The sequence below is a fragment of the Simochromis diagramma genome, unplaced genomic scaffold (genome assembly GCF_900408965.1).
Source record: "Simochromis diagramma unplaced genomic scaffold, fSimDia1.1 OVJJ01000293.1, whole genome shotgun sequence".
Taxonomy (NCBI): Eukaryota; Metazoa; Chordata; class Actinopteri; order Cichliformes; family Cichlidae; genus Simochromis; species Simochromis diagramma.
Window position 1 is genome coordinate 10,163,798 of NW_024386801.1, and position 27,849 is coordinate 10,191,646.

Sequence of the window (27,849 nt, forward strand, 5' to 3'; positions counted from 1 at the left end):
CGCGCGTTTGTCCCTGATCTCAGACATCAGACAAATGCGCGCATGCAACCACGCACAAACACACATTTGAAATCCCAGTTGAGGGTTAGTACACTTGAGAGCAGGGCAATGGCTTACTTCCCTTTCTCTCTCCCTCTCTTTCTTTCTCTCTGCCTCGCAAACCTGTAGAAATCTAAGAAGTGAATGAAATTTTATGCTTATTATCACCACAGCCTTTTCCACTATTAGTTTTCCGTGGACTTATGCATGCAATCGTACCCTAAGTAAATGGACAAGCGAGCGAGGTTTTTTTTTTTTTTTGCTGTTGTGAAGATTTGGGCCTGGAAAGGAGCCAGTGTGTTTCTTCCACAAACTTTTGTTGTCTGTGTCTTTTTCATTTTCCCCATAGGCTAGTTCTGTGTTGTTTTATGTACGTGTCCCTTGTTGTTTCTTCCATGTGGTTTCTTTGTCTTTCAGCCTCTTATCTCTTTGTTTCTTCCCTTGCTCTCCTTCTATTTTCTCTCCCATTCTCTCCCTCGACTTCCTGCTATCTCTCCCCCCCTCACTCACACCCTCACTCAATCTCTTTCTCTCTCTCTTCCCCCCCCTTCCCCTCGCACTCAGTCTCATTCCCTATCTTCCCCCCCACACCCCCCCCCACACCTCCTCCACTCCCCTTTCTCTCTATCTTTCTCATTCTCGCAGCACTCCCAGCTGCTGATGATTGATCAAGGTTTTCAAGGTTTGCCCTTTCCTGTTATTTAGTAGGAAATGTTTATGCACGGTCCTCAGTCTTACAGTCACAACTGGCATGTGTCCACGCAGTGTTTGTCGCACTCGCCCTCACCTACACACACGCACGCACATCTCAGATCCACTTTTTATTTATTTATTTTTTTATTTGTCACACACACACGAACACACACACACGCACTCACACACACGTGTTTACTAGTAACAAAAAAAAAAAAAAAAAAGGTAAGGTAAGCACTGGAATAACAGAATACCTGTCTAATTATCAGGATCATCTTTAGTGAAGACTACTTAAGCACACAACCTGTACTCAGCCCGCAGGTACTCTGCCGCACTGTTTCTCAACACAGCCTGAAAGAAATCTGGAAGTTCAATAGTTAATGTCTTCCCTTGCTGTTTTTCCTTTTCCTCACTCTCTCCGTCTCTCTATCTCCTTTCCTCTCTCCATTCCCTTTGCTCTCACCCTCCCCTCCCCTCCCCACCCCACCACCCACACCCTCCTCCACCTCCTCCTCTCCTCCTTCATTCTGTTCTGTGCACCCCCCCCCCCCCCAACACCCCCACCCACCCCTTCTCTTTTCTCTTGCTGATGGACTCTTCTTTTTTATTTTCACACTCCACCATCCCCCCTTTTTTTTCTTCTCTCTTTTTCTCTCTCCTTTCCTCCAGCACACCACCCCCCCCCCCCACCCCCCCGCACTCTTTTCTTTCACTGCGTTTTCTTTCAACCCTCCCTCTATCTCTCTTCCCATCCCCACCCCCTCTCCACCACTCCCCCTCCCCTCTTTCTTTTTCTCTCTTTTATTCTTTCTCTTTCTTTTGCCACATCCTTTCTTATGCCCCTGCCTCCAACCCCCCACCACCCCCACCACCCCCAGTTCTCCTTTCCCTTCTTCCTCCTTTTTTTTTTTGCTGCATTCTCTCCTTCCCTCCCCCACCCCAGCTCTCTTTCCTCTCTCCCTTTTTCTTTCTGTCTCTTTCCCCCCCCCCCCCAACACCAACACCACCACCACCACTCCCTCGCTGTTCTTCCTCTCCCAGCTTCACTCCCCCTCCCTCTGCTTCTTTCTTCCTTATTCTTTCTCCCCCACGTCTGTCTCCCTCCCTCTCTCCTTAATGTTTTTTCTCTCCTTTTCTTTCTCCTTCTCTTTTCTTTTGTCACTCTTTTTTTTTGTTTCTGAATTTCTCAGACAGTATACTTCAGGCTGTCTCAATAGTTAATTAGTTTGAATCTAGAAACAACGGCAGCAAACTACACATTCTCTGGAAAGTTACAAATTTGAACATTTCTCAGACATTATCTGTCTGACTGTTTTGCCACTGACAGACACACCTCCACCCATAGTGTCTCTGAGTGGTTTGTGTGTTTCTGTGAAAGTGTGCACATGCCTCTATCTGTGCACGCTTACACACGCGCGCATCTATAAACATGTCTCTGTGTGTGTTTTTCCACGTATATCTGTGTGAATGCACAGAGAGGAACTGCTGATTAGATTTTATAATTGTTTGTGCGCTTGAGCACATACTCATAAAAAAAAAGAAAGAAGGAAATGCAAAGTATGAAGTGTGATCAAGAAACGATAGAGCCCGTGTCTCTGGGTGCCTTAAACAGAAATGTGTGTTGAAGGGTCATGCTGAATTGTACGTAGTGAGAAAGGGAGATAAGATGTGTGTGTGTGTTTGTAAGAGAAAAGAGGAGAGAAAGAGAAGTGAGATGGGAAGGAGAGGGTGGGAGGAAGAGAAAGAAATGGGGTGATGCTGTGTGTGTGTTGTGTGCATGTGTGTGTGTGTGTGTGGGGTGGAGGGCTGTTGGAAGTGAGGGGGGGCAGGCACAGTCAGTTCTGATAACAGCAACAGTAGGAGGAGGATGAGCCGTGGGACCGCCCCACTCTCCCACAGATATAAATAGGAGGTGGATTTTTTTACTCCACTCATTTCTCCTGAAGGATGAGATCCCTGAAACACCTTAAACATCACTCAAGGAACAATGTGGTGAGTTTGTAACCGAAAGATAGGGGAAGATTTTAGAGGGGAGAGGGGTGGCGGGGGGGAGGAGGAGGTGGCGATTACTTGTTTTGCAGTTTGTTAGTGAGCTGTTTGCACTCTTGTCTGTCTTTGTGTGTTTTGAGGGGAAGCAAGATTACTTTTTCCCCCTCCACATTCACATGAGTGCTGCAGTAGGAACATCCTTCTTTTTTTTAAAAAAAATATCATAATAATAGTTGTGTTTCTATCTCTGTGCTGCACGCTTCTGCTTCTGCTTCTGCTCTGTTTGTCCTTAGGTGTCTTTCAGTTGCAACTTTAAATGTGAAAGTACGGACTCTTGCAATTATTACCCTACCTTCTCTGTCTACTTGTCATTTGTCTTTTTCTCTTTCATTTTGTCAGCCTTTCATTTTGCTGTGCTTTTTCTTCTCTCTACAGCTCCCCCCGCTCCTCCTCCTCCTCCTCCTTCCCCTCTTTCTCTCTCACTCACTCACTCTGTCTTTCTGTCTTTCTCCGGCTCCCCCCTCGCACACACCCCCTCCCTATCCTTTTCCTTTCTCTCTTCCCTCCTCTCACATGCTCACTCAATCTCTCGTTACCCTTCCCTCCCCTCCCTCCCCTCCCCTCTTTCTTTATCTTTCAGCCCCTCCATCTCATTTCTCTCTCTGTCTCCCTCCCTCCACTCCTCCCCCGCCCACAGCTCTTTCTCCTTCTCTTCAAACCTCCCTCCCTCTTTTCTCTCTCTTTCACACACACACACACACACACACACGCACACACACACACACACACACACACACACACACACACACACACACACACACACACACACACACACGCGCGCACGCTTTCAAATACACACCCAGTCTCTTTCCTTTTCTTTCTCACAAACACACAGTCTGTCTCTGTCTGACTACTTTAAAAGCAGTAATTATAAATGACGTGGTTATCAGGGCATCCAGGTCTACTCCCCTCTCCCAACACACACTCACTCACACATACACCTTTATTCCTGCTCTCTATCTCCTCTTCCTTTCTCCATCCACTCTTTTCTTTTCTCTCAGTATTGTGTCAGGAAAGGAAGCAGCTCTTATTTATATGGCAGTGTGAAGGCTAGAGTGCTGTCTGCAAAGAAACCAGGGGTCAGCTTCTCACTATACATTTTCCTACTCGTCGGAGCCATGCTGAGAAATAACGTGAAACTAGTGGCATGCAATACCCGCTTCTCTTTTACCACAGAGGGCCAATTCTGGTCATACCACAATTTCTTCCCCATAGTTTCACTGTTCTGCTTTTACAGGCGGCAGGATAAACATGCGCGTGTGGGTCTGAAACACATCCGAACCATACAATTAAGTTAGCGAATCTTATGCATTGGTCTGGAATACAGAATGAGCTCTAAGCTCAATCGAATGTCTGTTATGGATATGAGACTGCCTGCCGGCATATATCATCTTGTTAAAGAAGCCCAGTGTGGCAGGCATTATAAAGTTGGCTACGGCGGGATCTCTTAGTATAGAGTTGAGATACTTTTCACCTTTATGAATGGCAGAGATAGCTCCAGTGATGAGCTAACTTTGGTCAGCAAGGCTGTCCCAGGACCCCACAGGAAGTGCTGAGGACAGTCCACGGAAGTCAACATCCTGGCTGGACCTGCATCCCTTGTTGTGTTCTTTGTTATTCTAAAGCCTGTCAAGGAAGGAAGCCGGGTGCTAACACAGATCTGTCTTATCTCCTCAATCTAATGTTCTCTGGATTCAGAGCAAAGACACAAGGCGTAGTCTGAACGCAGCTTTCACGGAGTAGCACTGAATCCTTCTCTTAATACTCTCCCCTAATTTCCAGCTAAGGAAGACTCTATAGCTGCTGGGGTCAGTCTGACATGCTGAACCTTAAAGGCTAAATTGTATGGTTGTGTTGCCTTTGACCTGATAGATTGCAAATGAGGAAGCGAGAATATGCGAGGAGAAATTGTGCAACAGGTTTTGTAACAACAGAATAATAGAAAGCACAGAGAGACACAGATGCAGTTTTGCCTCTAGTTCATTTTGACTTATGGTGTATGTCTGTGTGTGTGTGTGTTTTCTTCCAGGAGGAGGAGAGTGGCCGCTTGGTGCGGACATACCCAAAGATGACTGAGGGCCAAGTGGATGTGGGCACACAGACGGAGCCTGTGGTCGTGCTATCTCTGGCTCAGGCTGCCGTTCTTGGCCTCATCTCCCAGAATGAAATATTTGGGGCGACTATTGCTCCTAATGGCTTTTACACAGGGGAGCCCAGAGAATGCCCCCCTCCACCACCAGAGTCAGTGGAGTATGAGTATGCTGACCAGCTGATAGGGGCCAATGGGGACTACCTGGCTGAGCCTGCTGGGGAGCTAGAGCCGCAGCCCCACTGCAGTGAGAGAAGACGGCCCTGGGCCCCGTGGGAGAACCAAAAGGCCCAGGATTGATGGGGAATTAGAGGGTCATCCGCACAATGTACCCAGTCCACAGCCTCAGGTTAAAGGTGAAAGACTTGACTCTGATACCCCTCCTTCGTGTATTCACATGAACAGCAGGGGTAGTCCTGGCAAGTCAGATGATCCAGTCATCCAGCAAGGTACTCTGAAAGAGGAGCAAGCCTGTGGAAACTGTCCTTCATGTGTGAGAGACACATCCAGGCCACAAACAGATGGACAGCCAGAGGCTGAACAAGATGAAAGCTCTGGTAGGGAAAGAGTGAGGAAAGAAGAAGAGTTAGTAGTAGAGGAAGAAGAAGAAGAGGAGGAGGCACTGAACCTTAAGACCACCGGAGAAACAAGCAGTCCTGTGGAGAATCGTTATTATGATTCCAGTGAGGTGGCCTATGAGTCTGCAGATATGGCAATGCCAACAGAGTATGAGGAGAACAACCAAGCCATGCTGTGGTCAGACCCAGAGGGTCTCGCAAGACGAATGCAGATTGACCGACTGGACATCAACGTGCAGATCGATGAGTCTTACTGCGTAGACGTAGGCGAGGGCTTGAAGCGCTGGAAGTGCCGCATGTGCGAGAAGTCATACACATCCAAATACAACCTGGTAACACATATCTTGGGCCACAATGGAATTAAGCCTCATGAATGTATACACTGCGGAAAGCTTTTCAAGCAGCCAAGTCACCTCCAGACTCACCTGCTCACGCACCAGGGAACTCGACCGCACAAGTGTACCGTCTGTGAGAAGGCCTTCACGCAGACGAGCCACCTGAAGAGGCACATGCTGCAACATTCAGACGTGAAACCCTACAGCTGTCGTTTCTGTGGCCGTGGCTTTGCCTACCCCAGTGAACTGAGGACCCACGAGAACAAACACGAGAACGGCCAGTGCCATGTCTGCACTCAGTGCGGCCTCGAGTTTCCAACCTATGCGCACCTGAAGCGTCACCTGACCAGCCATCAGGGACCCACGACGTACCAGTGCACAGAGTGCAACAAGTCCTTCGCCTACCGCAGCCAGCTGCAGAACCACTTGATGAAGCACCAGAACGTGCGGCCTTACGTTTGCCCCGAGTGCGGCATGGAGTTCGTCCAGATCCACCACCTCCGACAGCACGCTCTCACTCACAAGGTACTGGCAGCGCACGCCCTCCCACTTAAGGTACTGAAACCCAATGATGTGCCTTCGTCTACCAGTTGATGCGTTCAAAATACACTCAGGAGTATGCTAGCTTCATGCAGCAACACATCACTATTTAAAAGCAGAAAAATGTGATTATCAACATGAGCACAAAAGAGATTTATGGGTTAAAAGGGAAGTATTTTGGACTCTTTCAATAAGAGTCTGCAGTATGAATTCTCATGGAAAAAAACAGGGTATATGGCATCACATCCTTTTCTCCGAAACCAGTTGCTTTGTAAACACAGCCTTCAAAGACCTTGAGTTTTTGTATGCGTCTCAACCCCCCACTAGCATGTGTTTTGTGTCGTATGTCATTCGCAAAGCTACTTCCCTTTGTGTCAGATGAATCACTCTAGTCTTTCTCTCCATTTCATTGTATAGTCTACTTTAGACTAAATTTAAAAAAAAAACAAAACCCTTCTATTCATAAAACACGCTTTGTTGAATATTAAAATAAAAGTCAAAAACATGGTAAAAAACTTTTAGTTTATTCTTCCCATTGCCAGGGTTTTTCATCTTTGTCACTCAACAAGTGGGGGTGGGGAGAAATATAATCTACACGAGTAGGATCAAAAAGCCAGAATACAAATGCTCAATTGCAGCAAACAGGCACACATGTGAGCGCCTTGTGATTTTTTTTTTTCTCTCTGTGACTCATTATTTATTTTCCACCCGACCATATATTTAAGCCAAATTAATTAAAAGGACGCAAACACTTTTTTGTGTCCCCAGGGCATGAAAGAATTCAAGTGTGATGTCTGTGCCAGAGAATTCACCCTGTCTGCCAACCTGAAGAGACACATGTTGATCCACGCCAGCGTGAGGCCCTTCCAGTGCCATGTCTGCTTCAAGACCTTTGTCCAGAAGCAGACCCTGAAAACGCATATGATTGTCCACCTGCCGGTGAAGCCTTTCAAATGCAAGGTGGGGGAAGCAAGTGGCACCTTTCGCAAAATCACCTGGATCTCGCTGGGATGAAGCAGGGAGCGATACTCACTGTTGTACTCGTGTCTTTCAGGTATGCGGGAAGTCGTTTAACAGAATGTACAACCTCCTCGGCCACATGCATCTCCACGCTGGCAGCAAGCCCTTCAAGTGCCCTTACTGCACCAGCAAGTTCAACCTGAAGGGCAACCTGAGTCGACACATGAAAGTCAAACACGGCATCATGGACACCACGATAGATGGACACGGTGAGTGGCTTGGTGACTTTAATTAAACTCTGAATTAAAACAGATGCTATTTGAATTTGTTGATGGGTGATGTGTGGCAAATTTCCCAGTGGGACTGTTTGGGGTGAGCTTCATGTCGCATTATTGTCACTCAGTCTGTCCCTAATGCACTTTGACTCAGCATGTACTATAATCTAGTATTCGAGCATTTTGATGTTTCTGTCACTCTCTCCTCGTGTGCTCAGTAAATATAGCAGTGCCTGGATTAGACATGCCTGTCTCTATCAGTAGAGACTGATACCGAGGAGGGGCAATCTACAGGCTGTCCTAAATGTGGCCATATGTCTTTAGGAAGAGCTCCGCGTGTGTGTGTGTGTGTGGTGAAACTAGAATTATATTTGTATCCTCCTTTGTCCCTTCTTCAGAGCCCCCCCAAGAGACAGAAGGCCAGGAGGACTACGAAGAGGAGAGCTTTGAATTCAGTGAGCGAGAAAACCGGGCCAACAACACCAACACACCTGACATCTCTAAACTCTCTCAAATGGAGTATTACAGCACCTTCGGAAAGGGTGCCGGACGCTTCAACACTGCGTGAATTATTAAAAATGACCCAAAATTGAATATAGGTGTGACCTAATGAAAATAGGATTGCTTTTTGTTTTGTTTTATTTTGGTTTTTTTGCTGTTAAAGGCAAAGTGCTTGGGCTCCTCTTCAAGGACGTGAAGAAGCCTAGCAAAACTGCACATCAGTATGCACTGGAAACTAAAAAAATATATACTTTTTTAATCTAATTACATATTTTTCATCTCTAAAACATTTAAAAATAATTACAGATAAATATATTTGAAGGAAATGGACAGCCTAAAATAGGAGCAAAGGATTTAAAAATATATATATATATCTACACACATTTGTATATGTTGTGAGTTGTTTAACAACAGTTAAACATCATCTGAGCCCAATTTGAAAAGCACAAGTTTAGCTACAGGCATAGGTGCATATGTTGATGTCTCACTGCACGTCCTCATTCAGACAATCCCGGTCCCCCTCTCTGTGGTCAGCTCATGGGTTAAAGAAGGAAACAGGTGTTGCTGTTCATTTCACTTGCCAAAGCTAATAAAGTTGCAGAACTTAATGATTCACTTTGATTTAAACTGTGACAAACTGCAAAACGACTGAAAATGCCACTGGATTTGCAATCTGTGTTTTATTGTATATTATTGTACAGAATGTATCAGCCCTCTAGTACGCTGGCTGGTACTGCAATCAGTGCGTTGCACTGAGGACCACTGTGTCTACTTTTTACATTACTGCATTAACAAGCGTCACCCTGTATTGATCTCTAGTCTATGAATGTAACTGTTTATGTGGAATGTTTTAAGATGCTAATAAAAACGTGAAGAAAAACACTTTTTTTTAAAAAATGGTTGGATCCCTTTTACCAAAGAATTAGATCAAAATCTCAGAGCTACTGGCGCCATTGGATTCCTTTCCTTGCTGCTGTGTTGAGCTGGGACATTGAATTTCTAGGGGTCCAATCACAGACCTCCAGAAATTACATTCAGGTTTCCCTCCCACCCATCTGTAGATCTTTTCAAAAGATTACCACAGAGAACAGACTGTGGTGCAGCATCTCTTTCAGCAAAACCTCACCGTTTTCCCTGATCCAAGCCTTCACAGGACTGCAGCATTTTTCAAAAGCAAGCCCCGCATTTGTATTGCAGTTGTGTGGTTTTTTTGTTTTTTTAAATGGATGAATCTCAACAAGAATTGTCCTCCCAAAAAACTCGGACAGAAATATTAAGTGCCCTAGTGTGTCTACACGAGCATGCCATCCATCATGCTGTACACTGGTCTCGAGTGATGAACGACAACCTCCCAACATGTGACAGGGCCACGGACCTTGTGCAAAATGATTTGGAAATGCTCAATATATTCAGTTTCTCCAGTGTTTAGCTTTTCAAACTTGTAACCTACGAATAAGGTATCCATTTGCAATGTTGATATAATGCATTTAAAAGAAGAAGAAGAAGAAAGCTCATTTTTGAGTTTTTCAGCTGCTGTGTTCACTCCATCACTTTTTTGTGATGACACAAGTAAGACGCTCATCTTAAATGGCTTTCTGTATTAGACATTAGTGTGGAGATAATGTTGATAGAGTTGTATGTACAATGTTGTGTACCAGGCAATACTGTAAGATAATAAATTTATTTACCTTTAAAGTGGCAGAGCTCTCGTTTGTACAGACGCAAAACACAAACAGTGGTTTAAAAGATTTATTGGCAAATGTGTGTGACACAGGCTTCAGTCTTGCCCAAGGCATTACATAGTACTGAATACTTCACATTACAAAAATAAAACCCTGCAAGTAATGGGACAGACAGTAAGGGAGGCATGAGGTTCAAAGGACAATTCTCAACGATTTAAAAACCTAAGAGAACTACGTAATCCTATAGACAGTACTTTTTTCTCCTTCTGATTAAATTGCGAGTGGATTTATTGACCTTTAAGTTAAAAATGAGGTACAAAAACAGAAGAGTGACATTGCCATCTTCGTGCTTATCATATTCTTTCAAGTCCTTCACTTTCCGAGGGCCTTATCCAGATTTGTCTTGATGGCGTCGAGGAAGTCTGTAGTATTGACGTAATGCTCGTTCAGCTTGACACTGAAAAGACAGGACGCGGCACATCAGAAAAGTCAACAGAAAAACAAAAGCGTAAAAACATGCAAGCAACACAAACAAGATAATGCTGTTGGTTAGTTACACAGGGATTATTAAAATAATACATTTTACATATCATGATTAAACAGACTACAACTGAGTACTACAAGGTTGTGCCCGTTTCATTTTGCATGTAGCTTTTAGACAACAGCGTATTATATGAAGCATTCATTCAGCGGCAGATGAGAAAACCGCAATGCCTTCAAGCAAACAAATGAGTCAATGCAACAAACAGATAAGTATATACACTAAATGTGCACGAAAGCGTGGAGGAACTAGATGACAAGGCTACAGAAGTCTTGAGTAAACATTTTACAAGCTTGACATAAATCATTCTTAAGCAGATGCACTTGGAAAATCCTGCGTTACATGTGAAGTTTATTTTGTTCATTACAAATCAGAAACGTTCACTCAATTAAAACACACTTAATATTCCCTTGATTGACTTTAAAAGCCATCCTAGAAAAAATAAATAAATCTTGCTTTTTGTCAACCTTGAAAGTGAAATTTAAATTGTGTTTTTCTTTTTAAATAAGTTGCTGAAAAAGATATAGTAATGAAAACTGGCAGAGGCCTAAAACCTCGCAAATATTCCGGAAGATGAGGACAAGTTTACATAAAGTGCAGGTCAGAATGAGGGCAAAGATTAAATGCTGTCTTGGGTTTAACTTGAGGTTAAATCCACACGATTATCAATAATTAAAGATTAAAGCCATAGCGTCAAACCTTATTCATTTTCTGGCTGCCATCATAGGCTTAATGTCCCAAAACATAAAGATGCACCAAGGCCTGAATGGCAGCATCCTTCAAAATCAATGCAGCAACTGATGACTTTTTGTATGACTGATGAATCTGCAAATTCTCCTGTGAAAATTTGTGTGTTTTATAAAAATGTCATCCAGCGGTGAAAAATGGATGCCACTAGTTCTCAAAGCTCAAGATGATATCTTCAAATTATTTGATGCAATAATAAAAATAACAAGCAGCAAGTCCTTAGATGCTGAAGATGATACACGTTTGGCATTTTTGATTTAACAAAATAAAAAATGGCTACAGATTACTTTTGTTGATCAAATATTTGTTAGGGTAATCAAGACTTCCTTCAATCCTATTCCCTTGTTACATAATAAATGTAAAGGTTAAGCAGTAAACCCTTAATGTCACAAGGTTAAAGTAAAACTAGTTGATTAGATTGGTTGAGTTTAAAACGATTTATCAATTAAATGTGTTCTGCAGTGAACGTGGTAATGTTCAAATATATTACTTAATATTTCCAGTGTTCTGAAGCAAAGCAGAACTCTAGCAGCAAAAACCATCTAACAAAATGATTATTGAGTATATATACTGTGATTTCAGTAAGTCTGCAACTACACTGCAAACTAAGGTGTCAGCAGGGAAATAAACTTACTTGGACAGGCCGTGGATGCAACCTGCCAGGTCCTTGGTCATAGTACCACTCTCTACAGTCGCGACACACACCTGCTCCAGTGTCTGGGCGAACCTGCAGAAAAATGCAGACATTTATTAAAAAAGGTCACATTTCACATTAGCATGAGTAAGTTTCCTGAAATATTAAACCTCTCTTACTTTATGAGGTCAGGGTTGCCGTCAAGTTTCCCTCTGTGCTCCAGGCCTCGGGTCCAGGCAAAGATGCTGGCAATGGGGTTAGTGCTGGTTGGCCTACCCTGAAAGCAGAGATGGAGACACTGTGTGCATTAAAAACTACTAAACATATCAACTGCAGCATCAAATATTTAATAGATCTGAGCATCTGCAGACACTTGTCATTACATTCTTCACCACAAGATGGCAATATAGCTCTACAGATGACGCTGCCTATGCAAGCAGAAACTTGAGATTACTAACACAGACCCCACAGGGTTGGTGGTTACTAACCTTCTGGTGCTCACGATAGTGCCTGGTCACAGTGCCGTGGGCTGCCTCAGCCTCAATAGTCTTGCCATCAGGACAGACAAGAACTGATGTCATGAGTCCCAGAGAGCCAAAGCCTAAAACAGGAAACACACCATCTTCTTTTAGTGCAACTACCCAAAAACTGGCACGCGCCTGATATGCTTGCAGGTTTCAGTGTTTTATAACAGTGATGTTTTCCGAATATCTCACCCTGCGCAAGGATGTCGGACTGAACGTCTCCGTCATAGTTCTTGCAAGCCCACACAAAGGCTCCGGAAGACTTCAGCACCTGGGCGACCATATCGTCGATAAGCCTGTGCTCATACCAGATCTTCAGTTTGTCAAACTCTGGCTTGTAATTCCTGCAGAAGACACAACACAATAAGATTGTTTTTTCCTTTTTCTTAAAAAGAACATTAAAGTGATAAAATGGTTATAAATGTTGGACCAAATACTAATTAGATTAATACTAATTAATTTGATCTTAAATTAAATTCATTTGTTGATTTAACAATAATTGTGCAAATGACACTGGACAAATGGGTCATTGATAAATGTGCACACATAAGCAGAAAGCTAGAAGACACTCACTTTTCAAAGATATCCTGGAAGATGTCTTTAAATCTGCCGTCGTAGGCTTTAAGAATGGTGTTCTTTGTGCTCATGTACAGGGGCCACTTCTTGCCAATAGCGTACTGGAAGCAGCTGTGTGCAAAGCCTGTAATAGACTGATGAAGGGAATAAAGAAACAAACAGTTCATGACTGCTGAAGGCTTTATCAGTTGAACAGGGGCTAACAACCTTCCCCTTATCAAGTTGAAAGTCATCTGCGATGACCTCTGATGTTGTAAAAATCAAACAGACCCGTGCTGATGAAGGCAAACAAAACAGTAGCAAAGAGTTGAAACGACGATAGAGGACTGCAGAGACTGCGGTGTGCATTTGAGAGTTCAGACAATATGAGGACAATAATACACACAACCCAGATGTTAAATAACTATGGCGTAGAATTAAGCAAATCTTTTAACACCATCTGGATGTTGCAATACCAAATTTTATACAAATTCTTCTATTTTTTAAGAAACCAATGAAAAAAAAAAATATTTGAAGCCTACACCAAAGAGCAAGCAAAGTTTAAAAACCAGACCTGTACTCGCATTTGCTTACACGCCACCCTAAATAGACCCGTGTTCTAAGATATCATCCACAATAATGCTGGTATAAATTTTTACATCCAATAAAAACGTCATGTTGCGATATTGCATAACCAGTCAAGCCCAGACAGGTCTGACACGCGAGAGCCACATGTTAGCCTCCAGTAGCAATTGTGCACCTAAAAGGAGCTACTTTAACAAAGTACAGTACTTTGTTGAAATAGTAGCGTTGCTACCTTTAGGGGGAACACTCTCTTGCATATTTTACAAACGTGTTCCACTACTTGAGGGGAAAAAATCCCCAATATGATCAGTAAGGAGTAACTCGTTTCAACTCGATCAACTTACTGCAGTTGTTGTTTAACCGGTGCGTTAAGCAGGCATCTCACACTACTGCTTACATTTTTCAGGGAAAAACACTACTTCTGCTACTCGTGTGTTTATATTTGACTTGTTTCACTAACATGGTACTATAATGCTGCTTTTTTAAAGAGTCGCACTTCAAATTAGGTAGTGTGTCATCAATGACAGTAGCTCATTGAAAATGCTGCTCATTTAAGCCTACAATGCTTAATTTCAAGAACCAATCAAATGTTGTTCTATATTTTTTCTCTGTAACATTAGAAAAATTGCTATTGGACACTTTCTTAAAATCTAGTGACATTATTGAGGTTATATTGCCTCCAATTTGAAACACCGTCAGCTGTTCTTTTCACTATATGAAAATGTCCATGTATTTACATTGTTTACCTTTTATATTATATTCTTAAAAATAATTAAAGGTTCTCATTTATATGTATATGTTTTAAATGTTCCTTTTAGAACTTCTGGGCAAATGTTTAAGAATGTAAAAATATTAAAATGGTAAACATTTCAGTAATATAAAACACTTTACAGGCCAAACATATAATATTGCTTTATAACACCAAATGTAAACATTTGTAAACATGTATTTTAAAGTTTATGGTATAGCAGTATTTCTAATATTTTGAACATTTGATGGTTCTACTCTTTCTTTGCATGTCCCCGTGGTTCTCACGTAGGTGTTAGAAGAAGTTCATAGTGTTTAAGCCCATTGTGGAGACCGATGTGCTGTATAATTTACAAAAATACAGTTTCCAGGTCCGTGCAAGAAGGTTCAAAACCACATTCATGTAACAGAGGCCTTTTTCTAGGAACAAGCTCTTTCCTTTGTCCTTCTTCAGTTTGGACCTTCCTAGTTCTGTCACAACTTCACTCGCCCTGCTGGTATTCACATTTCTGCCTGAACCCATGTGTAAGATTGCAATTGGTCACCCAAAATATTAAAAAAAAATATTGCCATAAGCAGTACATTTTGCTAACTAAAAGAGCATAATATGACATTTTATTTTGCCACATAAATCTAATATTTTATAGCTCCAATTTAAATTTCCTGCTCAGTCAAACTGTACTGTTTATAGAAAATCTCAGGGCACAACGTTTGGTAGCCCCTGGAATTAACAGCAATGTTTCATTAACAGGCAGGAATTCATTAAGACCAAGATCTTACTCACATGAAGAAGCTTTTCTCTTTTGTTACTAGCTATGGACACTTGATCTGTTAAAGTTGTTTGTTGTTGTTGTTGATGATTATTTAGCCACACTGGCACGAGTCGGCTGGGTCATTTTTCAAGGTAAATGCAGGAACTGTTGTTTATTGTGAATTTCTTAAACACACAACAGGGTACTACTACTGTAAATATTAGCCAGTGGAAAACAGCCCTCAACAAACACACATAAATAGAAACAAATGTGGGCTCGTACCGACAGGCCGACTACAGTTTTGTTGTGATTTTCTAAGAATTTAAACAACAAAAACAACCAAAATCTGCATGTTTTCTTTAAGTAGAAGTATCTGCTAACCTCATCTGTGTTGTACATGCCCATTCCACAGCCACCCGCAGGGAAGTCAAAGACCTCCCATTCCTTGTTTGAACTGCCATCAGCAGGTGAGAAGATTATCTTGAATTTGCCGGGCTGGTCGACAACAAAGTCTGTTGCTCTGTACTGTAGAAGAAACACAGAAAGTTAGACAGAAAGATATTTACTACTTCTGGCTCAAAATGTGGGAAAAACAAATAAACAAAATCAAGCCCCACCTGATCACCGAAGGCGTGTCTGCCAATGGTAATGGGCTGTGTCCAGCCAGGAACAAGCCGGGGAATGTTCTTGCAGATGATTGGCTCACGGAAGACTGTGCCGCCCAGGATGTTCCTGATGGTGCCGTTGGGACTCTTCCACATCTTCTTCAGGCTAAACTCTTTATATAAAAAACAAACAAAAATTATAGGTAAGTCAATCATTCACGCATGTGCAGTGTTGGTGAACACCTATTTAGCTTTGCAGTTTACAAGATCATAGCTGCATTCATATGGGGAAAACACCTGTTGCTACCTTTTTACAATGGGTACTTGTGGAAAACATGCATTAATAAACTATTTAACTGAATTTGTAGCCATCCTGTAGGGGATGATTTTTCTTTTTAATTTTATTAATCCTCTAAAAGGCATACAGGTATACAAAGTGAAACAGGAGATGCTTGACATTTTAGTCTGTGAAGGCTTTTTTTTTTTTTTTTCAAAGCAATCTGCCTTCTGTCAAAGGAAGGTTTTAATAATTCAACGGCTTTAAAATTAATCACTTAACGTGCCTTATTAAACAACGTGTGCCCATGCACACTGCTTTTAATCTATATCTACTAAGCCCAAAATTGCCACTTTAAAAAGTCATCGACACAGAATTGTATTGTCAATGCATTATACACTAATACCACGTAAATGTGTTTTTGTACACAGAAAGCTATGGGGGCAGTATCACCTATATCGTCTGCCAAGACTGCACTCAATGCTAACGAAGGAGAATGCAGTGGAACGGCAAAAAACAGGGACAGAAAATGGAAATGGAGATTTTTATTTTTTTTTGAACGTGAAAGCATTTCACAGAAAACAAATAAAGTGCAAAGTTTAGCTTTCCTTCCACGACAGCACAACTGCAGTGCACGAGCATTTAGAGCGCCGGCACCCTAGAGCTGTTACATTAACACTGAATGGATCAGTTTTAGGGTGTTAAGTGCGTTGCGTTGATACCTTATTTTAATGTTTGTTCAGTAATGCTTATGTTAGCTTACCTGTCGGAAACTCCTCAGGATGACGCTTGCTAAGCAAACACCGTTTCAGTTTTGTTAGCTAATGAGTGAAATGAGTAAACCATTAAATAAGAGTATCTACACTGTCTTCTAGTCCCCCCCACCCGCGTTATATTAGGGTTTATTCCGAGTACTAAACCTCTTCCACTAATGTTAGATTTTTAATCTGTGGGTTGGAGCATATCAATAATTAATTATTTACTTAGTCATTTATTATTTAATTACTTAAACTTTTTGATTGTCATTGAACACAACACCATCTAAGAAACAATGATATAGAACCAAATTTGTGATTAGTAATTCTGCTTTGTTCTGTTTTACTAGTATTACGGCATACAGATGAGTTTGTGCTGTAAAGACGCTCATGCGCCTCTCAAATGGCTTAAGTCATGACAGAGAGCATCTTTAGCATTGTTATGAACAGCTGATAACATATTCTCAAAGATAAGAGCAAGCTTCACTCCAGAGCATGTCCACTGCAATCATGAATTCATGAACTGAACCATCTGTAAACTTTTTTTTGGACTGGGAAAAAAAATCTTTTTGATTTCATTTGAAGCTTTATTTGAACTTAGACCTCAGCCAACTTTGCTTTCCTACTATCACATTGTTTTTTGTTTAAAATACTACTAGCACAAATACTATTATTTAATAAAATTACTTGATATTTTTTATTTATTTCATTTTTATTTTGACAGTCTTATTGAGTGTCAAAATGTCAGTCTGCCCCAGGGCAGCTGTGGCTACAACCGTAGCTGCTTCCACCAGTGTGTGAATGTGAGAGTGAATGAATAGTGGCATTGTAAAGCGCTTTGGGTGCCTTGAAAAGCGCTATATAAATCCAATCCATTATTATGTTAAAAACATATCTAATTATTAGGGGTGCAACAATACTCGTATCGAGATTGAACGTTCGATACAGTGCTTTCGGTTTGGTACGCATATGTATCGAACAATACAGAATTTTTAATTTACTTTATCAACTTTCCTTCTGACGATGCTGTCTGTGTTGAGAGCTCAGTGGATCTGCGTTCGACTACTCCGCCTAGGCTGCACTGTCGAGCGCAGATCCACTGAGCGCAGCGCAAGCTAGTGAGACAGAAGCTAAGCTCGTTGCAACATGGCAAATTGAACCTCCCCCACCCTCATTCAGATCTGGCCTTTGGAACTATTTTGGTCTTCATGTGAAGTATGACCCTGAAGGTAAGCGTGTCATGGTCAAAAGTAAAACAGTATGTCGAATGTGCCACGCAATGCTCAATTACATGGGTGGGAACTACTGCGTTAGCGCAGTTTGCTCGTTAACGTGTTGACACAGTCCAGCCCCACGCACGGGGCGATCCGCGGTAGCTCGTTAACGGAGATTTGCCATGTCTTGGCGTTAACGTCATTTCAGATTAACGCTGACAGCACTAGTGGGAACACAATGAATATGACTGCACATTTACGCTGACATCATCCTAGTGCAAAGACAAGTGGAAGCAGACAAAAACAACAAGCATGCATGCTACAAACTTTACCCACGTCATTTTTAGACAGCCGTTAGCACATGATTCTCCTTATGGCGACCTGATATGTTTAATATGCTGCTGAGAATATAGCCCAGAAGAAGAGTATAGTATAGCTTTTATATTGGAAAGAGCCATTTCTCTGTAATAAACTCTCTTTTCCAAAGATGAGTGATTTCTTGATCAGATAGTTCAGTTGTTGTTTCAGCAACATTAAATTTAAAAACTTTTTAATTTGTCATTTTAATAAATGATAAATTAAAAAAGCATGAACATTTTTTTGTATTGAAAACAATATCGAACCGTGACACCAAAGTATGGAACCAAACCTTGAATTTTGTGTATCATTGCACCCCTACTAATTACTACAACAAACAATTGTTGACTAATCGAAGAAAAATTGGCAGATTAATCGACTACAAAATAATCTTGAGTTGCAGCCCTACAGCGCTGTATTCAAAAATATGCAGAATTAATGTAGCAATCACTTTGAGAGAATGAAAATCTTAAGTCTAAAGTGCTCTGAAACTAGAAATTAATAATTGGCGATTAAAGATTTGGTAAAGACCTTCAACTCTGGCTTCGTCAGGTGTGATGGTGGCACACTTAACCGCCACGCTGTACTTCTTGGTAGCCAGGGCGGAGTCGATGGTGACCTGGTCATCAGTCTGGTCACGGTATGGCAGACCCAGGTCGAAGTACTTCAGCTCAACATCAACATTGGTCAGGATGAGCTAAACAATCAAAAATTACAATTAATTAATTAAAAGGCCCCCCCAAAAAAGGTACCAACAATGCAAAACCAGGTACGGACAGAGTAATGTCTGAACAGAAATGCAGCCTTGCAAATGTGTCACAAAAGATCTTACCACCTGCTTGTAAACACTGATGCATAACAGATACTGTTATAACAATACTGCATTAGTGTACTGTACTGTAAAGTGATGCATTAGGTCAGGGGTCGGCAACCTGCGGCTCCGGAGACGCAGTATTTAGCTGAAGTGTGTTTTATTTATGTTAGTTCTTTTTTTCTTTTTAAAAAACAAAACAAAACAAAACTTGTAGTTCTAAATTGGAAGATTGTGATATTGAAATATAGAAATAAAATTATATTTTATTTTTTTTTTCCATTGCTCAAAATAAGCGTCACACTCGCGGAAGCCGGTGTACCCGCTGAAACGCCGTGCATTTCAGGTAGGCCAAATATGGATCTTCAGATCCACATTATGTCAGCAGGTATTCTCCTCCGTGAACTATGTTAAAAATAAACACCGCTCACGCCTCACAGATGACAGCTTACAGTCCTGCGTAAAGATGAAAGTAACTTCGTACAGCCCCGATTTGCAGACGCTGTGCTCATATGGGATATGCGCAGAGGTTCAGGAGCAGAAGTCCCATTGTAAACATATCACGGCAGACCCGACGAGGTTACCATGAACATGCTTTTCAGCATCTCTTTATTGACCACTTTTCACACACGGTTGCTGTAGCTCACAGCCCGACATATACCAACAACAGCAGAGATAGCGCAGACGTTAAGGTGTCGAGGCGTGATTGTGGGTGCCGCTCAGGTGCTTCCGCCTCCCCTGCAGCGGCGCTGCAGACCACGCCCCGCCACACACATTAACCTGGTAAAATACATATTTAGGCAGAATTTTGCAAATATCTACTTTTCATTTTTTAGCAACATAGTGCTTTTTTTTTTTCCAATTATTTTTTAAAAGTCAGGTCAAGGCTCCAAAAGCCCAAAAGCGATATAAGGGTGGCAGCTCACAACAGTTTTTGTTTGCTACATGGATCATTTTAGTTCAGATTGGTGTCTTTCCTTTTGTTATATTTCTTTAAGAGTTCAAAATGTGTTAATTACATAAATAAAATGTAATTTTCTCATTAGCACTTCATGGATTTCATAACTAACACACCTTAGTTGTTCACACAAAGCATAAAAGGTAAAAAACGATATATACAGTGTTATCTTCATTTTAGAGGTCAAAAAGTATTTGCGGCTCCCAGAGTTTTCTTTTGAGTGGAAACCAGGTCCAAATGGCTCTTTGGGTGTTAAAGGTTGCTGACCCCTGCATTAGGTGTTCAAGACTTCAAAATTTTCAGACCACTAAAAGCATATAGAAGTTAGAGGTGGGAATCACGAGGTACTCCACAATACGATATCGCAATACTTCACTCACAATATGATAGTGATGTTTAACATTTTGCAATATGCCAAATATTGTGGAATGTTAAAAATCACAAAGTATTACAACAACATATCAAAGTTAAACATTGTCAGTATCAGTTTTATCCAATAAGATTATATCAGTTATTTTTTTCCTGCAAAATGAGATCATCAAGCACACCAACACTGTCACTAAAACCTGCAAAATGCAAAATAAGAAAGAGTCAGTCTGCCATCAATCTATAACTGAATGGGGTCAAGTTTCTGATAATACAGCAGCTAATTGTAAATATACAGCTAATACCGTGAAAACTGCAATTAACTGTAAATAACTATTCACCAGTAAAATCACCAGGCAGCCACCAATTTATTTATTTTTTATAGAAGCAAGGAGTTTGCTCATGTGACTGAGCCATTGCACTGATTTAGAAGGTAGCTTTGTCAAGCAAAGCGTGCCCAGTGTTGAATGGGTTTTCAGTTGAGCCAATTAAATGCAAGTTTGGTCAGCTAACATTGTGTCAGGGTGGTGCTGCATGAGATGAGCCCGCTTGTTTTGTAGTCTTGCCAGAGTATTTTAATTTAGTCAATAAAATATAAATCTTATCAAGTATGAAATATCAATTTGGTGCCCCTGTAGCAATACAATATTGTCTCAAAAAAAGCAATATCACGCTGTATCAATTCCCCAAGCTTAATTGAAATTATTATGTTCCAGGGTGTGTTTGTTTTCTCTAGATAGTGAAAACTGCTGTACAAACATAGCCCTGTTTGCTATATTAATAAAGTGATCAGAATGAAATCAGCAAACTATCAGGCAGCCTTAAGAACATATTTAACGTGGAAATCATCCAGGTTACTTAACAGAAAAGATTCTTAGAATCTTAGAAAGAACCCATTAAAAAATTAAAAAAAAAAAAAAAGATAGGCTTGGGAGCCAGTAAGTGGAAGCATCATCATATAACGGGCTCCTATCACAAGGTTTTACAGCCTCCTCCAGAGTAAATAGACGCAGACACCTGGCATATTGACAACCGACATAAACACCAGACTGCCAGGCTCCACTCCCTATAGTTAAAGTGTAGACAGACTTGTTGGTCCTAACATAGCTAGGATTATGCATTTGAATTGAAGAAGACAGAATTCAGATTTCTAGTGGCGATATTTTACACACTGAACCAACAACAATTTTCTGTCATAGGATCAACACATGGATCCGGAGGGCAAAACACTGTTACAACACACCAGCCAATCGTGGACATGCCAGAGAACTAAAGCACAATCCTATAAAATTTCCATCAATTTCTAGCCATGGGTATTTAGAGCACCTTCCAAAAAAAAGAAATATATGCGGACAAACTGCAAGTTGTGGGAAACTGTAATTCATATTCAGAGATGCATACAGTTAAATTCACTTTAAACCTGGACGGGTCGTTTGTGCTGCTGTGTTGGAGGTTAATGATATTGTCAGAGCAAAGGTGAGGGCAAATAAGCCAATGTTTGCTGACAAACGTCAATCTTTGAGTCATTAGCTTCAGGGCTGCTGTAGTTATCTTTCAGTGACAGCAGCAAAGAAATCTGTGACATTCTGGTTAGCTAAGATAAACAATATTTAATGGCATTAATATATATCTCATAACTTGAATCAAATGGCAGGTAAACCTGTCCTGTAGCTAACATCAACTACAATTAACAACCTGGGGTGCTGTTGATGAAGGTGGATTTGGTGTGGCTGACTGCATGCATGTATGGCATGGTGAGACAAGGTTTGCTTGCAAGCATTGCCATTCACATGAGCAACTACCCATCAGTTTGGCTACACAAATGCAGTAAAACTGAGTCGCATTAACCCTGGTTTTGCAATCCAGACAGATATTTCTGCAAGTATGTGACATCTTTTAGAAACTATGAATAGAATTGGCTTTGATTGGACCAAACAGCCAATTAACTGTCATATTCAGCACCCCATCAAAATCTTAAAAGACAACTTGACAAGCAAGCGAGCGTTGTGTAAACAGCCAGAAATGTTCTGCCCCGAAGATATTTTTTCACCAGCATTTTAAAGATCCCCTAGCCTGTTTCACAAAGACCTGAGTTTTAATTTGCATGACTTTAGGGAATAATTAAATGTACCATTTTCCCTTTGAGAGTACCTAAAAAACCCATAAAATGTACTTTGGGATCACTGATTGTTAACAAGACAAAACTGCTCATCAGCTGTCAAAAACATTCAATGATTGAACTTCATGCTATTCTGCGTTTTCTTCCTGAGCCAACAACATCTGCTCTCTCTGGAGAAAATCAGCCACTGAATTACCAAAGCCCCTCCCCAACACACATACATAATCCTCTACATAACACTTCCCACACAGCCACCTGCCAGCCTGCCAGTCAGGCTGCATGGGCTCAGTTTTCCCCCTTCAACCTTGGATGCCACTTTATCACCTTCTCTTTAATGAACTCCCAGATGATCCTGGTCATCTCGTCTCCGTCCATCTCCACCACTGGGTTCGCCACTTTGATGCGTTTGTCGGCATCTGTCAAAAATAAAACGTGAAGTACAAAAAACATGAGACTGCTGTGTGCCAATCATAGAATAAATGCATTAATTAAGGGGAAAAAAGAAAAGGAAATGAATTATGCTCAAGAGGATGAAAACCCGTCTGGTCAGACCAACATTTAAAAATTTAATGTTTAATCCTAAATGTGTTTAAAAGCTACAAAAAGCTGAAATCAATTTGGACCCAAGGCTATTTCTATTTTGCATCCACAAGAGCAGACTCCTCGCACCAACCACAGCTCAAATTTCCATCCAAAACATGCATGAAGAGAGTCCCTGGATCTGGAAGGATGAAATCTCTCATTTGTGCTTATTTAGATTTGGTATGTTATGTTGAAGGTTATTTCTAAATATCCATGGCTCCAGATTTATACTGACTCTAAAATCAACTCCCTTCTAAACTGGGCCAAGTGAACCACAAAAAGGAACTTTTTTTTTTTAAGTTAAAAATGTAACTGGCAATTTCTGGCAAGAAAACTTATAGAAAATCTTTGCATGTAACAGAGTGTGAATCTAAACTGTTTATTTTAAACTAGAGCATATGGTTCGGTGTATCTTTTGGATCGATGAGATTTTTTAGTTTAATGTTTAGTTTGCTATATAGATAATATATAAAGATTATGTAGGAAGTCATCCAGGAGCCTGGTTCTGCTGGAGGTTTCTTCCTGTTAAAAGGGAGGTTTCCCTTCCCACTGTTGTCAAGTGCTTGCTCAAAGGGCGTCATTTGATTCTTGGAGTTTTCTCGCATTATTGTAGCATCATTACCTTATGATATAAAGCGCCTTAGGGCGACTACTGTGATTTGGGGCTATGTAAATAAAACAAAATTACTGAAAAATTTGGACATTTTATTTTCTATGAGCTAATCACTACAGCTCCATTCAATACTTCTTGACACATCCTTGTTTGTAGTTAGCATGAATAGCCAACTGACCACACGGTAAATAGCCATTTTAGAGAAACACCACTTCAATAAAAGACCAAATATTATTGATTAGAGCAAGTTTTGCTTTACTCTAAAGCCATTCTTTATTTTGAGAAATGCATATGTTCTTACAGGTAAAAAATAATAATTTATTTGTAGGTTTTCTTAAAACCATCAAACCTCATTAGAAAACAAAGTGCTTTATTTTTACACTGACTTTTTAAGACTGTCTCTTTACTTCTTTTCTGTCCACTAGGACTGATATGGATTAGTATGTTTAATCATATCTCCTCTCAGCCTACTCAGTGTGCGAGTGCTGCCAGCAGGAACATTTCAGTGAATAGGAAAATACAGGGGGGAGGTGCAGAGAATCAAGTGACTCAAATTTCCCAAGCCAAGCTTATGCTCCCCCACTGCCCTAAGAGTAATTCAAGTAAACACAAGGTGTCCTATGGAAACAGGGTACAGCCAACATTTTTAAGAGTGGAAGATATTATATCCATTTAAAACTCAAGCATTAGTCTGAGACTGAAGACATCTGATGTAGCTGGGATTTTGAAGCCATGGTAGCACCTGTCAAAACAGCCTCTGCTCTTATCCTCCGCACCCTGCTGACTACAGAAACATGGCGACCGTGCACTGAAAATGACCTCTAAGGAAGAACAGTTGTGGCTTTGTGTTATGTTACAACTATGTTTATAGGATAGCATATTACACAGACAGAAACGAATGCAATGTCTGTAAAAGAATGGTGAAAAAGTGATTATGTTCTGCTAACTTGCTGTTGTTTTGGCTCTGACACACAACTGTATCACACAATCCTTAACCTATTGGAAATTGAAGAAGGAAATATGTTCAGTTTTGGCACATAACAAAGGAAACTAGGATGATGACTTGTCAGCAGTTTTATTTTAAAACAAATCCATCAATATGACTTCGGTTACTTCCCAACAATAAACTGGCAGCGATGTTAAAACGAACAGAAAAGCTTTTTATGGATTTCCAAGTTCTGTTTGAAAATTGCATGCCGGAAATTACTTTTACAGCAATTTGAGCTGAAACAGTCTGCTGGCAAAATAAACAAGCTATTGCAATAAATCACTTAAGTGATTCTTTCAGAAAAATGGGGAAAACTATAGGCTGTATATGAGAAAGAGCTGCTTTCTTTCCAAGAGACAGAGGGCACAGTCAAGTAATCTGATGTCTTAATGGTTGGTTAGGAAATTGCAAATAATTTAACCATTTTCTCACATTTCATAAGCAAATCAAGATTTGATTTTTTTTTAAAAATCAATTCCATAACAGACTTTGCCCTCCTCCATCTGCTTTTGGAAGAGTACAGACTCTTCCAGCGTTGTTTCGTTAACACATTAACTACTGTCAGGCATAATTTCTGACTTGTTCAACCTAAAACTGCAATATCAAGACTTTACTCTCACAATGCGGAGGGAGGGGAGCCCAGGAGAGAGCTGAGCAGGTTATGTAACTTATGAGCGTATCAACAAACTGGAGGCTGAAGGGCGAGCTGAAGCACAGTCATGTGGGCCTGCATGCCACATCACTCGCGCATGCATCGGGGACAGATCTGCAGGATTTGTTCGACCACTTGTAGCTAAAGTCAAAGGCAGGTGTTTGGAGAAATATGCAACCAAGATAATCATTTGAAAACGTGCACAGTGACTTGGCTCTTCTGTCGATTCAAAATAAGCACATAAGGCTTTTTTAATGCTAAAAATGCACTTGAGAAGGCTCAGAGTTTTTTTTTTATTATTTCTCTTTCTTGAAGGACAAAGAAATCAGTTGGAGAAGAATTTGTTTACAGGTGATAAAAGAAATCTTTAAACTGTGACTTTGAACCAGAAGACGTTCAATAGTGGAAAGGAGGGAAACAATAAGACTAATGACCTCACCTAGCCTGCAGTGTGGGACTGGAGTATTTAGAGCTTTTAAATACCCTTCATTTTTAGCACAGTGTACTAATTTTAAATTGAACTGTGAGGTGCCTTGTGGAAATTACGGTCAAGCAGTCAAGGACAATCCAAAATGATGTGTGTCTTAAGGAAATCAACAGAATAAGCATTGATTAGGTGTCCCGCCTGGTTAACTTTCAACACAGTAGGACAAGCCTTAGCCCACATCAAGTTTTAATCCAATACTTGGAAAAGGCATTTACGAGGCTCGGGTAATGAACTTTTCATTCACTATCACGATAGTAAACAGTGGTCAATGCAAAAGCTTTGAAGCTTACAAATAAAGCAGCATTACACGGGATTGTGAAATTCAAATCAAGTTTAACGACATGTTGGGTCAGCTTTATAAGAGCTGTTAAAATTTTTAAAAAGTGCATACCAGCAAAGAGGTGCTACTAAACCACAATGCAACTTGTGGCTGGAACAAAAGAAACCAATCAACACTGTCAATCTTCCACTTTTAGTGTGTCACGCAGGTTTTACACCTCGGAAAAACGAAACACGATTCTATCATACTGTGGAAGTGTTATCAAATCATGCGATCACTTTATAAGAATCCTCGTGATAAAGAGCGTTTGGAGGCGTTGCTGTAACAAACAGTCCTGGGGTATGATCCCTAACCACCATCAAAGAGGTACATGCCGGTGATTCAATCGGATCTGAGCCACAGCGTCCTTCAGCTGACCCACTATTTTATGAACGGTAGCTGGTCATGCTAGTGCGTTTTTGTTCTTTTATCTTATACATCTTATAATTTCAGCCGCATTTAATCTGGGATTGCTGCAGAGCGCACGTCATAAAACAGGATTCCTCTCCGAATCGCAAAAACACAAATCCATTCAGCCTGATCTCCCTTTTTATTTATTTTTAGAGTCTTGTTTGTTAACATTTAGAGGGAACATAAAAGTAACAAGCCGCACAGTGTTTTACAGTCTAAATAGCAGGGTGAGATGTGGTCTTTATGAGCAGCAGCCTGGATGCAACCCAGATGAGAAGCGTAATGTAGGACAGAGAGCGCCATACGGCAGCAGCGGCGGCAGCCATTGCTCTCCATAGCGGAGACTCGTATGCGGTAACTGACCTTGGGAAAAGTTTCACCCAAGTAAATCATGCACTGACGATCTCACGGCTGACGGGCAGCTCATCCTTTTGGACAACAGAATTTAACCGGGTTCCTCTCGTGGTTATTTTATTACCCACCTCAGAGATTAGCAGCTTTGGAAAAATAAAATAAAATAAATCCGCAAACACGGCTAAAAACGGAAGATTCGCTTAATTCATCAACTGTCAGCTTTTGCACTGCACCGCCACTTTTATTATGAATCTTATATTCTAGGTCAGAGTAGAAGGTATGTAAGCCTGCCAGGGTTTATCCGTTTTAATTCATTCGAGTCCGCATATCTTTACATTGTCCTCCACGGTTCCTCAAAGTTTGAATGGAGGAAGACAAAGACGGGTCGTCTCGCTGAGGCTGCACTCATCTTTTTTTCGACGTTTACATTTTTTATCATTAAACAGCCTCCGTTAACTCAAACATGTTAACGGCCATTTAACGGTCGTGGGCATTTAAAGTATCGGTGCCCTGCGCTCAGGAAACCATTAAAGGTATTAACCGCATCCTACTTGGCTAGCAGCACAGTCAGCTAGCACGGCTACGTTAGCTCCGTAAGAATAGCCGGCTAACCTGATATCGGCTTTTTCTATGTACGCTGACATTGCATTAGCTCACCTAAATGCAACCAGAGCTACATGTTTTGCTTTGTTTTTTTTTTAAAGAGGCCACGTTAACACCAGGCCAGGTCAAGCTGCAGTTAACGGTCAACATAATGATGCTCGGGATGAACCGGCTATCTCTCCACTTACAGTTTCTTTGTTGCAAAGTCTGACAATTTGCAGCCGGCGCAAGCACCGCCGGGTTTCTGGAAAAAGCAGCTCCAGCAGATCTCGAAAGGGAGCTGAGGACTTTCAAGTATCCAGCCATGTCTTCCCGGGACCGAAAACACTTTGCGGTGAACGCTCGACGAAACACAGAGCTAAAGAGGGGGGCAAACGCTCCGCGGCTCGCTGCAATATAGTCACAAGCAGCAGCAGCACCGCCCTTCTCCCCTCCCCGGCGGGAGACGCTGAGTGCTACGTCAGAGTCACACATACCCAGAGGAGGGACCGCAACAAAACGGCGGTTAAACACCACAGAGGCTCGTTATAGAGACCGGATAACCCCGACTGA

At 41.2% G+C, this 27,849-nt stretch overlaps 2 protein-coding genes across 3 annotated transcripts; one reads left to right on the forward strand and one right to left on the reverse strand.

Moving 5' to 3' along the window:
• The first annotated feature begins 2,597 nt into the window (after window positions 1-2,597).
• znf710a (zinc finger protein 710a) lies at window positions 2,598-8,947 on the forward strand. 2 transcript variants are annotated; one of them, XM_040025682.1, is made up of 5 exons: window positions 2,598-2,724; window positions 4,811-6,338; window positions 7,092-7,283; window positions 7,378-7,552; window positions 7,957-8,947. In XM_040025682.1, the coding sequence occupies exons 2-5, from the start codon at window positions 5,268-5,270 to the stop codon at window positions 8,124-8,126; spliced, it is 1,608 nt and encodes a 535-aa protein (XP_039881616.1). In that variant the 5' UTR covers window positions 2,598-2,724; window positions 4,811-5,267; the 3' UTR covers window positions 8,127-8,947. The 2 variants fall into 2 exon arrangements, with proteins under 2 accessions (XP_039881616.1, XP_039881617.1); XM_040025683.1 differs by having other exon boundaries at window positions 4,811-6,308.
• Window positions 8,948-9,794: 847 nt separating this feature from the next.
• idh2 (isocitrate dehydrogenase (NADP(+)) 2) lies at window positions 9,795-27,681 on the reverse strand. Its single transcript, XM_040025686.1, has 11 exons — window positions 27,486-27,681; window positions 22,613-22,704; window positions 18,566-18,731; window positions 15,444-15,604; window positions 15,208-15,351; window positions 12,761-12,897; window positions 12,380-12,531; window positions 12,152-12,264; window positions 11,843-11,940; window positions 11,664-11,756; window positions 9,795-10,198 (listed from the first exon to the last, which is right to left on the reverse strand). Exons 1-11 carry the CDS (start codon window positions 27,601-27,603, stop codon window positions 10,114-10,116), a joined length of 1,359 nt encoding a protein of 452 aa, XP_039881620.1. The 5' UTR covers window positions 27,604-27,681; the 3' UTR covers window positions 9,795-10,113.
• Between the last annotated feature and the right edge of the window lie 168 nt (window positions 27,682-27,849).

Bases quoted from the DNA above. Each gene is read 5' to 3' on its own strand.
- znf710a (XM_040025682.1), top strand. From the start codon at position 5,268: ATGAACAGCAGGGGTAGTCCTGGCAAGTCAGATGATCCAGTCATCCAG. The intron at 7,284-7,377 runs GTGGGGGAAGCA...CGTGTCTTTCAG, and splicing joins TGAAGCCTTTCAAATGCAAG to GTATGCGGGAAGTCGTTTAA. The intron at 7,553-7,956 runs GTGAGTGGCTTG...TCCCTTCTTCAG, and splicing joins CACCACGATAGATGGACACG to AGCCCCCCCAAGAGACAGAA.
- idh2 (XM_040025686.1), bottom strand. From the start codon at position 27,603: ATGGCTGGATACTTGAAAGTCCTCAGCTCCCTTTCGAGATCTGCTGGA. The intron at 12,898-15,207 runs GTTAGCAGATAC...TCCCTTCATCAG, and splicing joins GCATGTACAACACAGATGAG to TCTATTACAGGCTTTGCACA. The intron at 11,757-11,842 runs GTAAGAGAGGTT...ATTTTTCTGCAG, and splicing joins GGCAACCCTGACCTCATAAA to GTTCGCCCAGACACTGGAGC.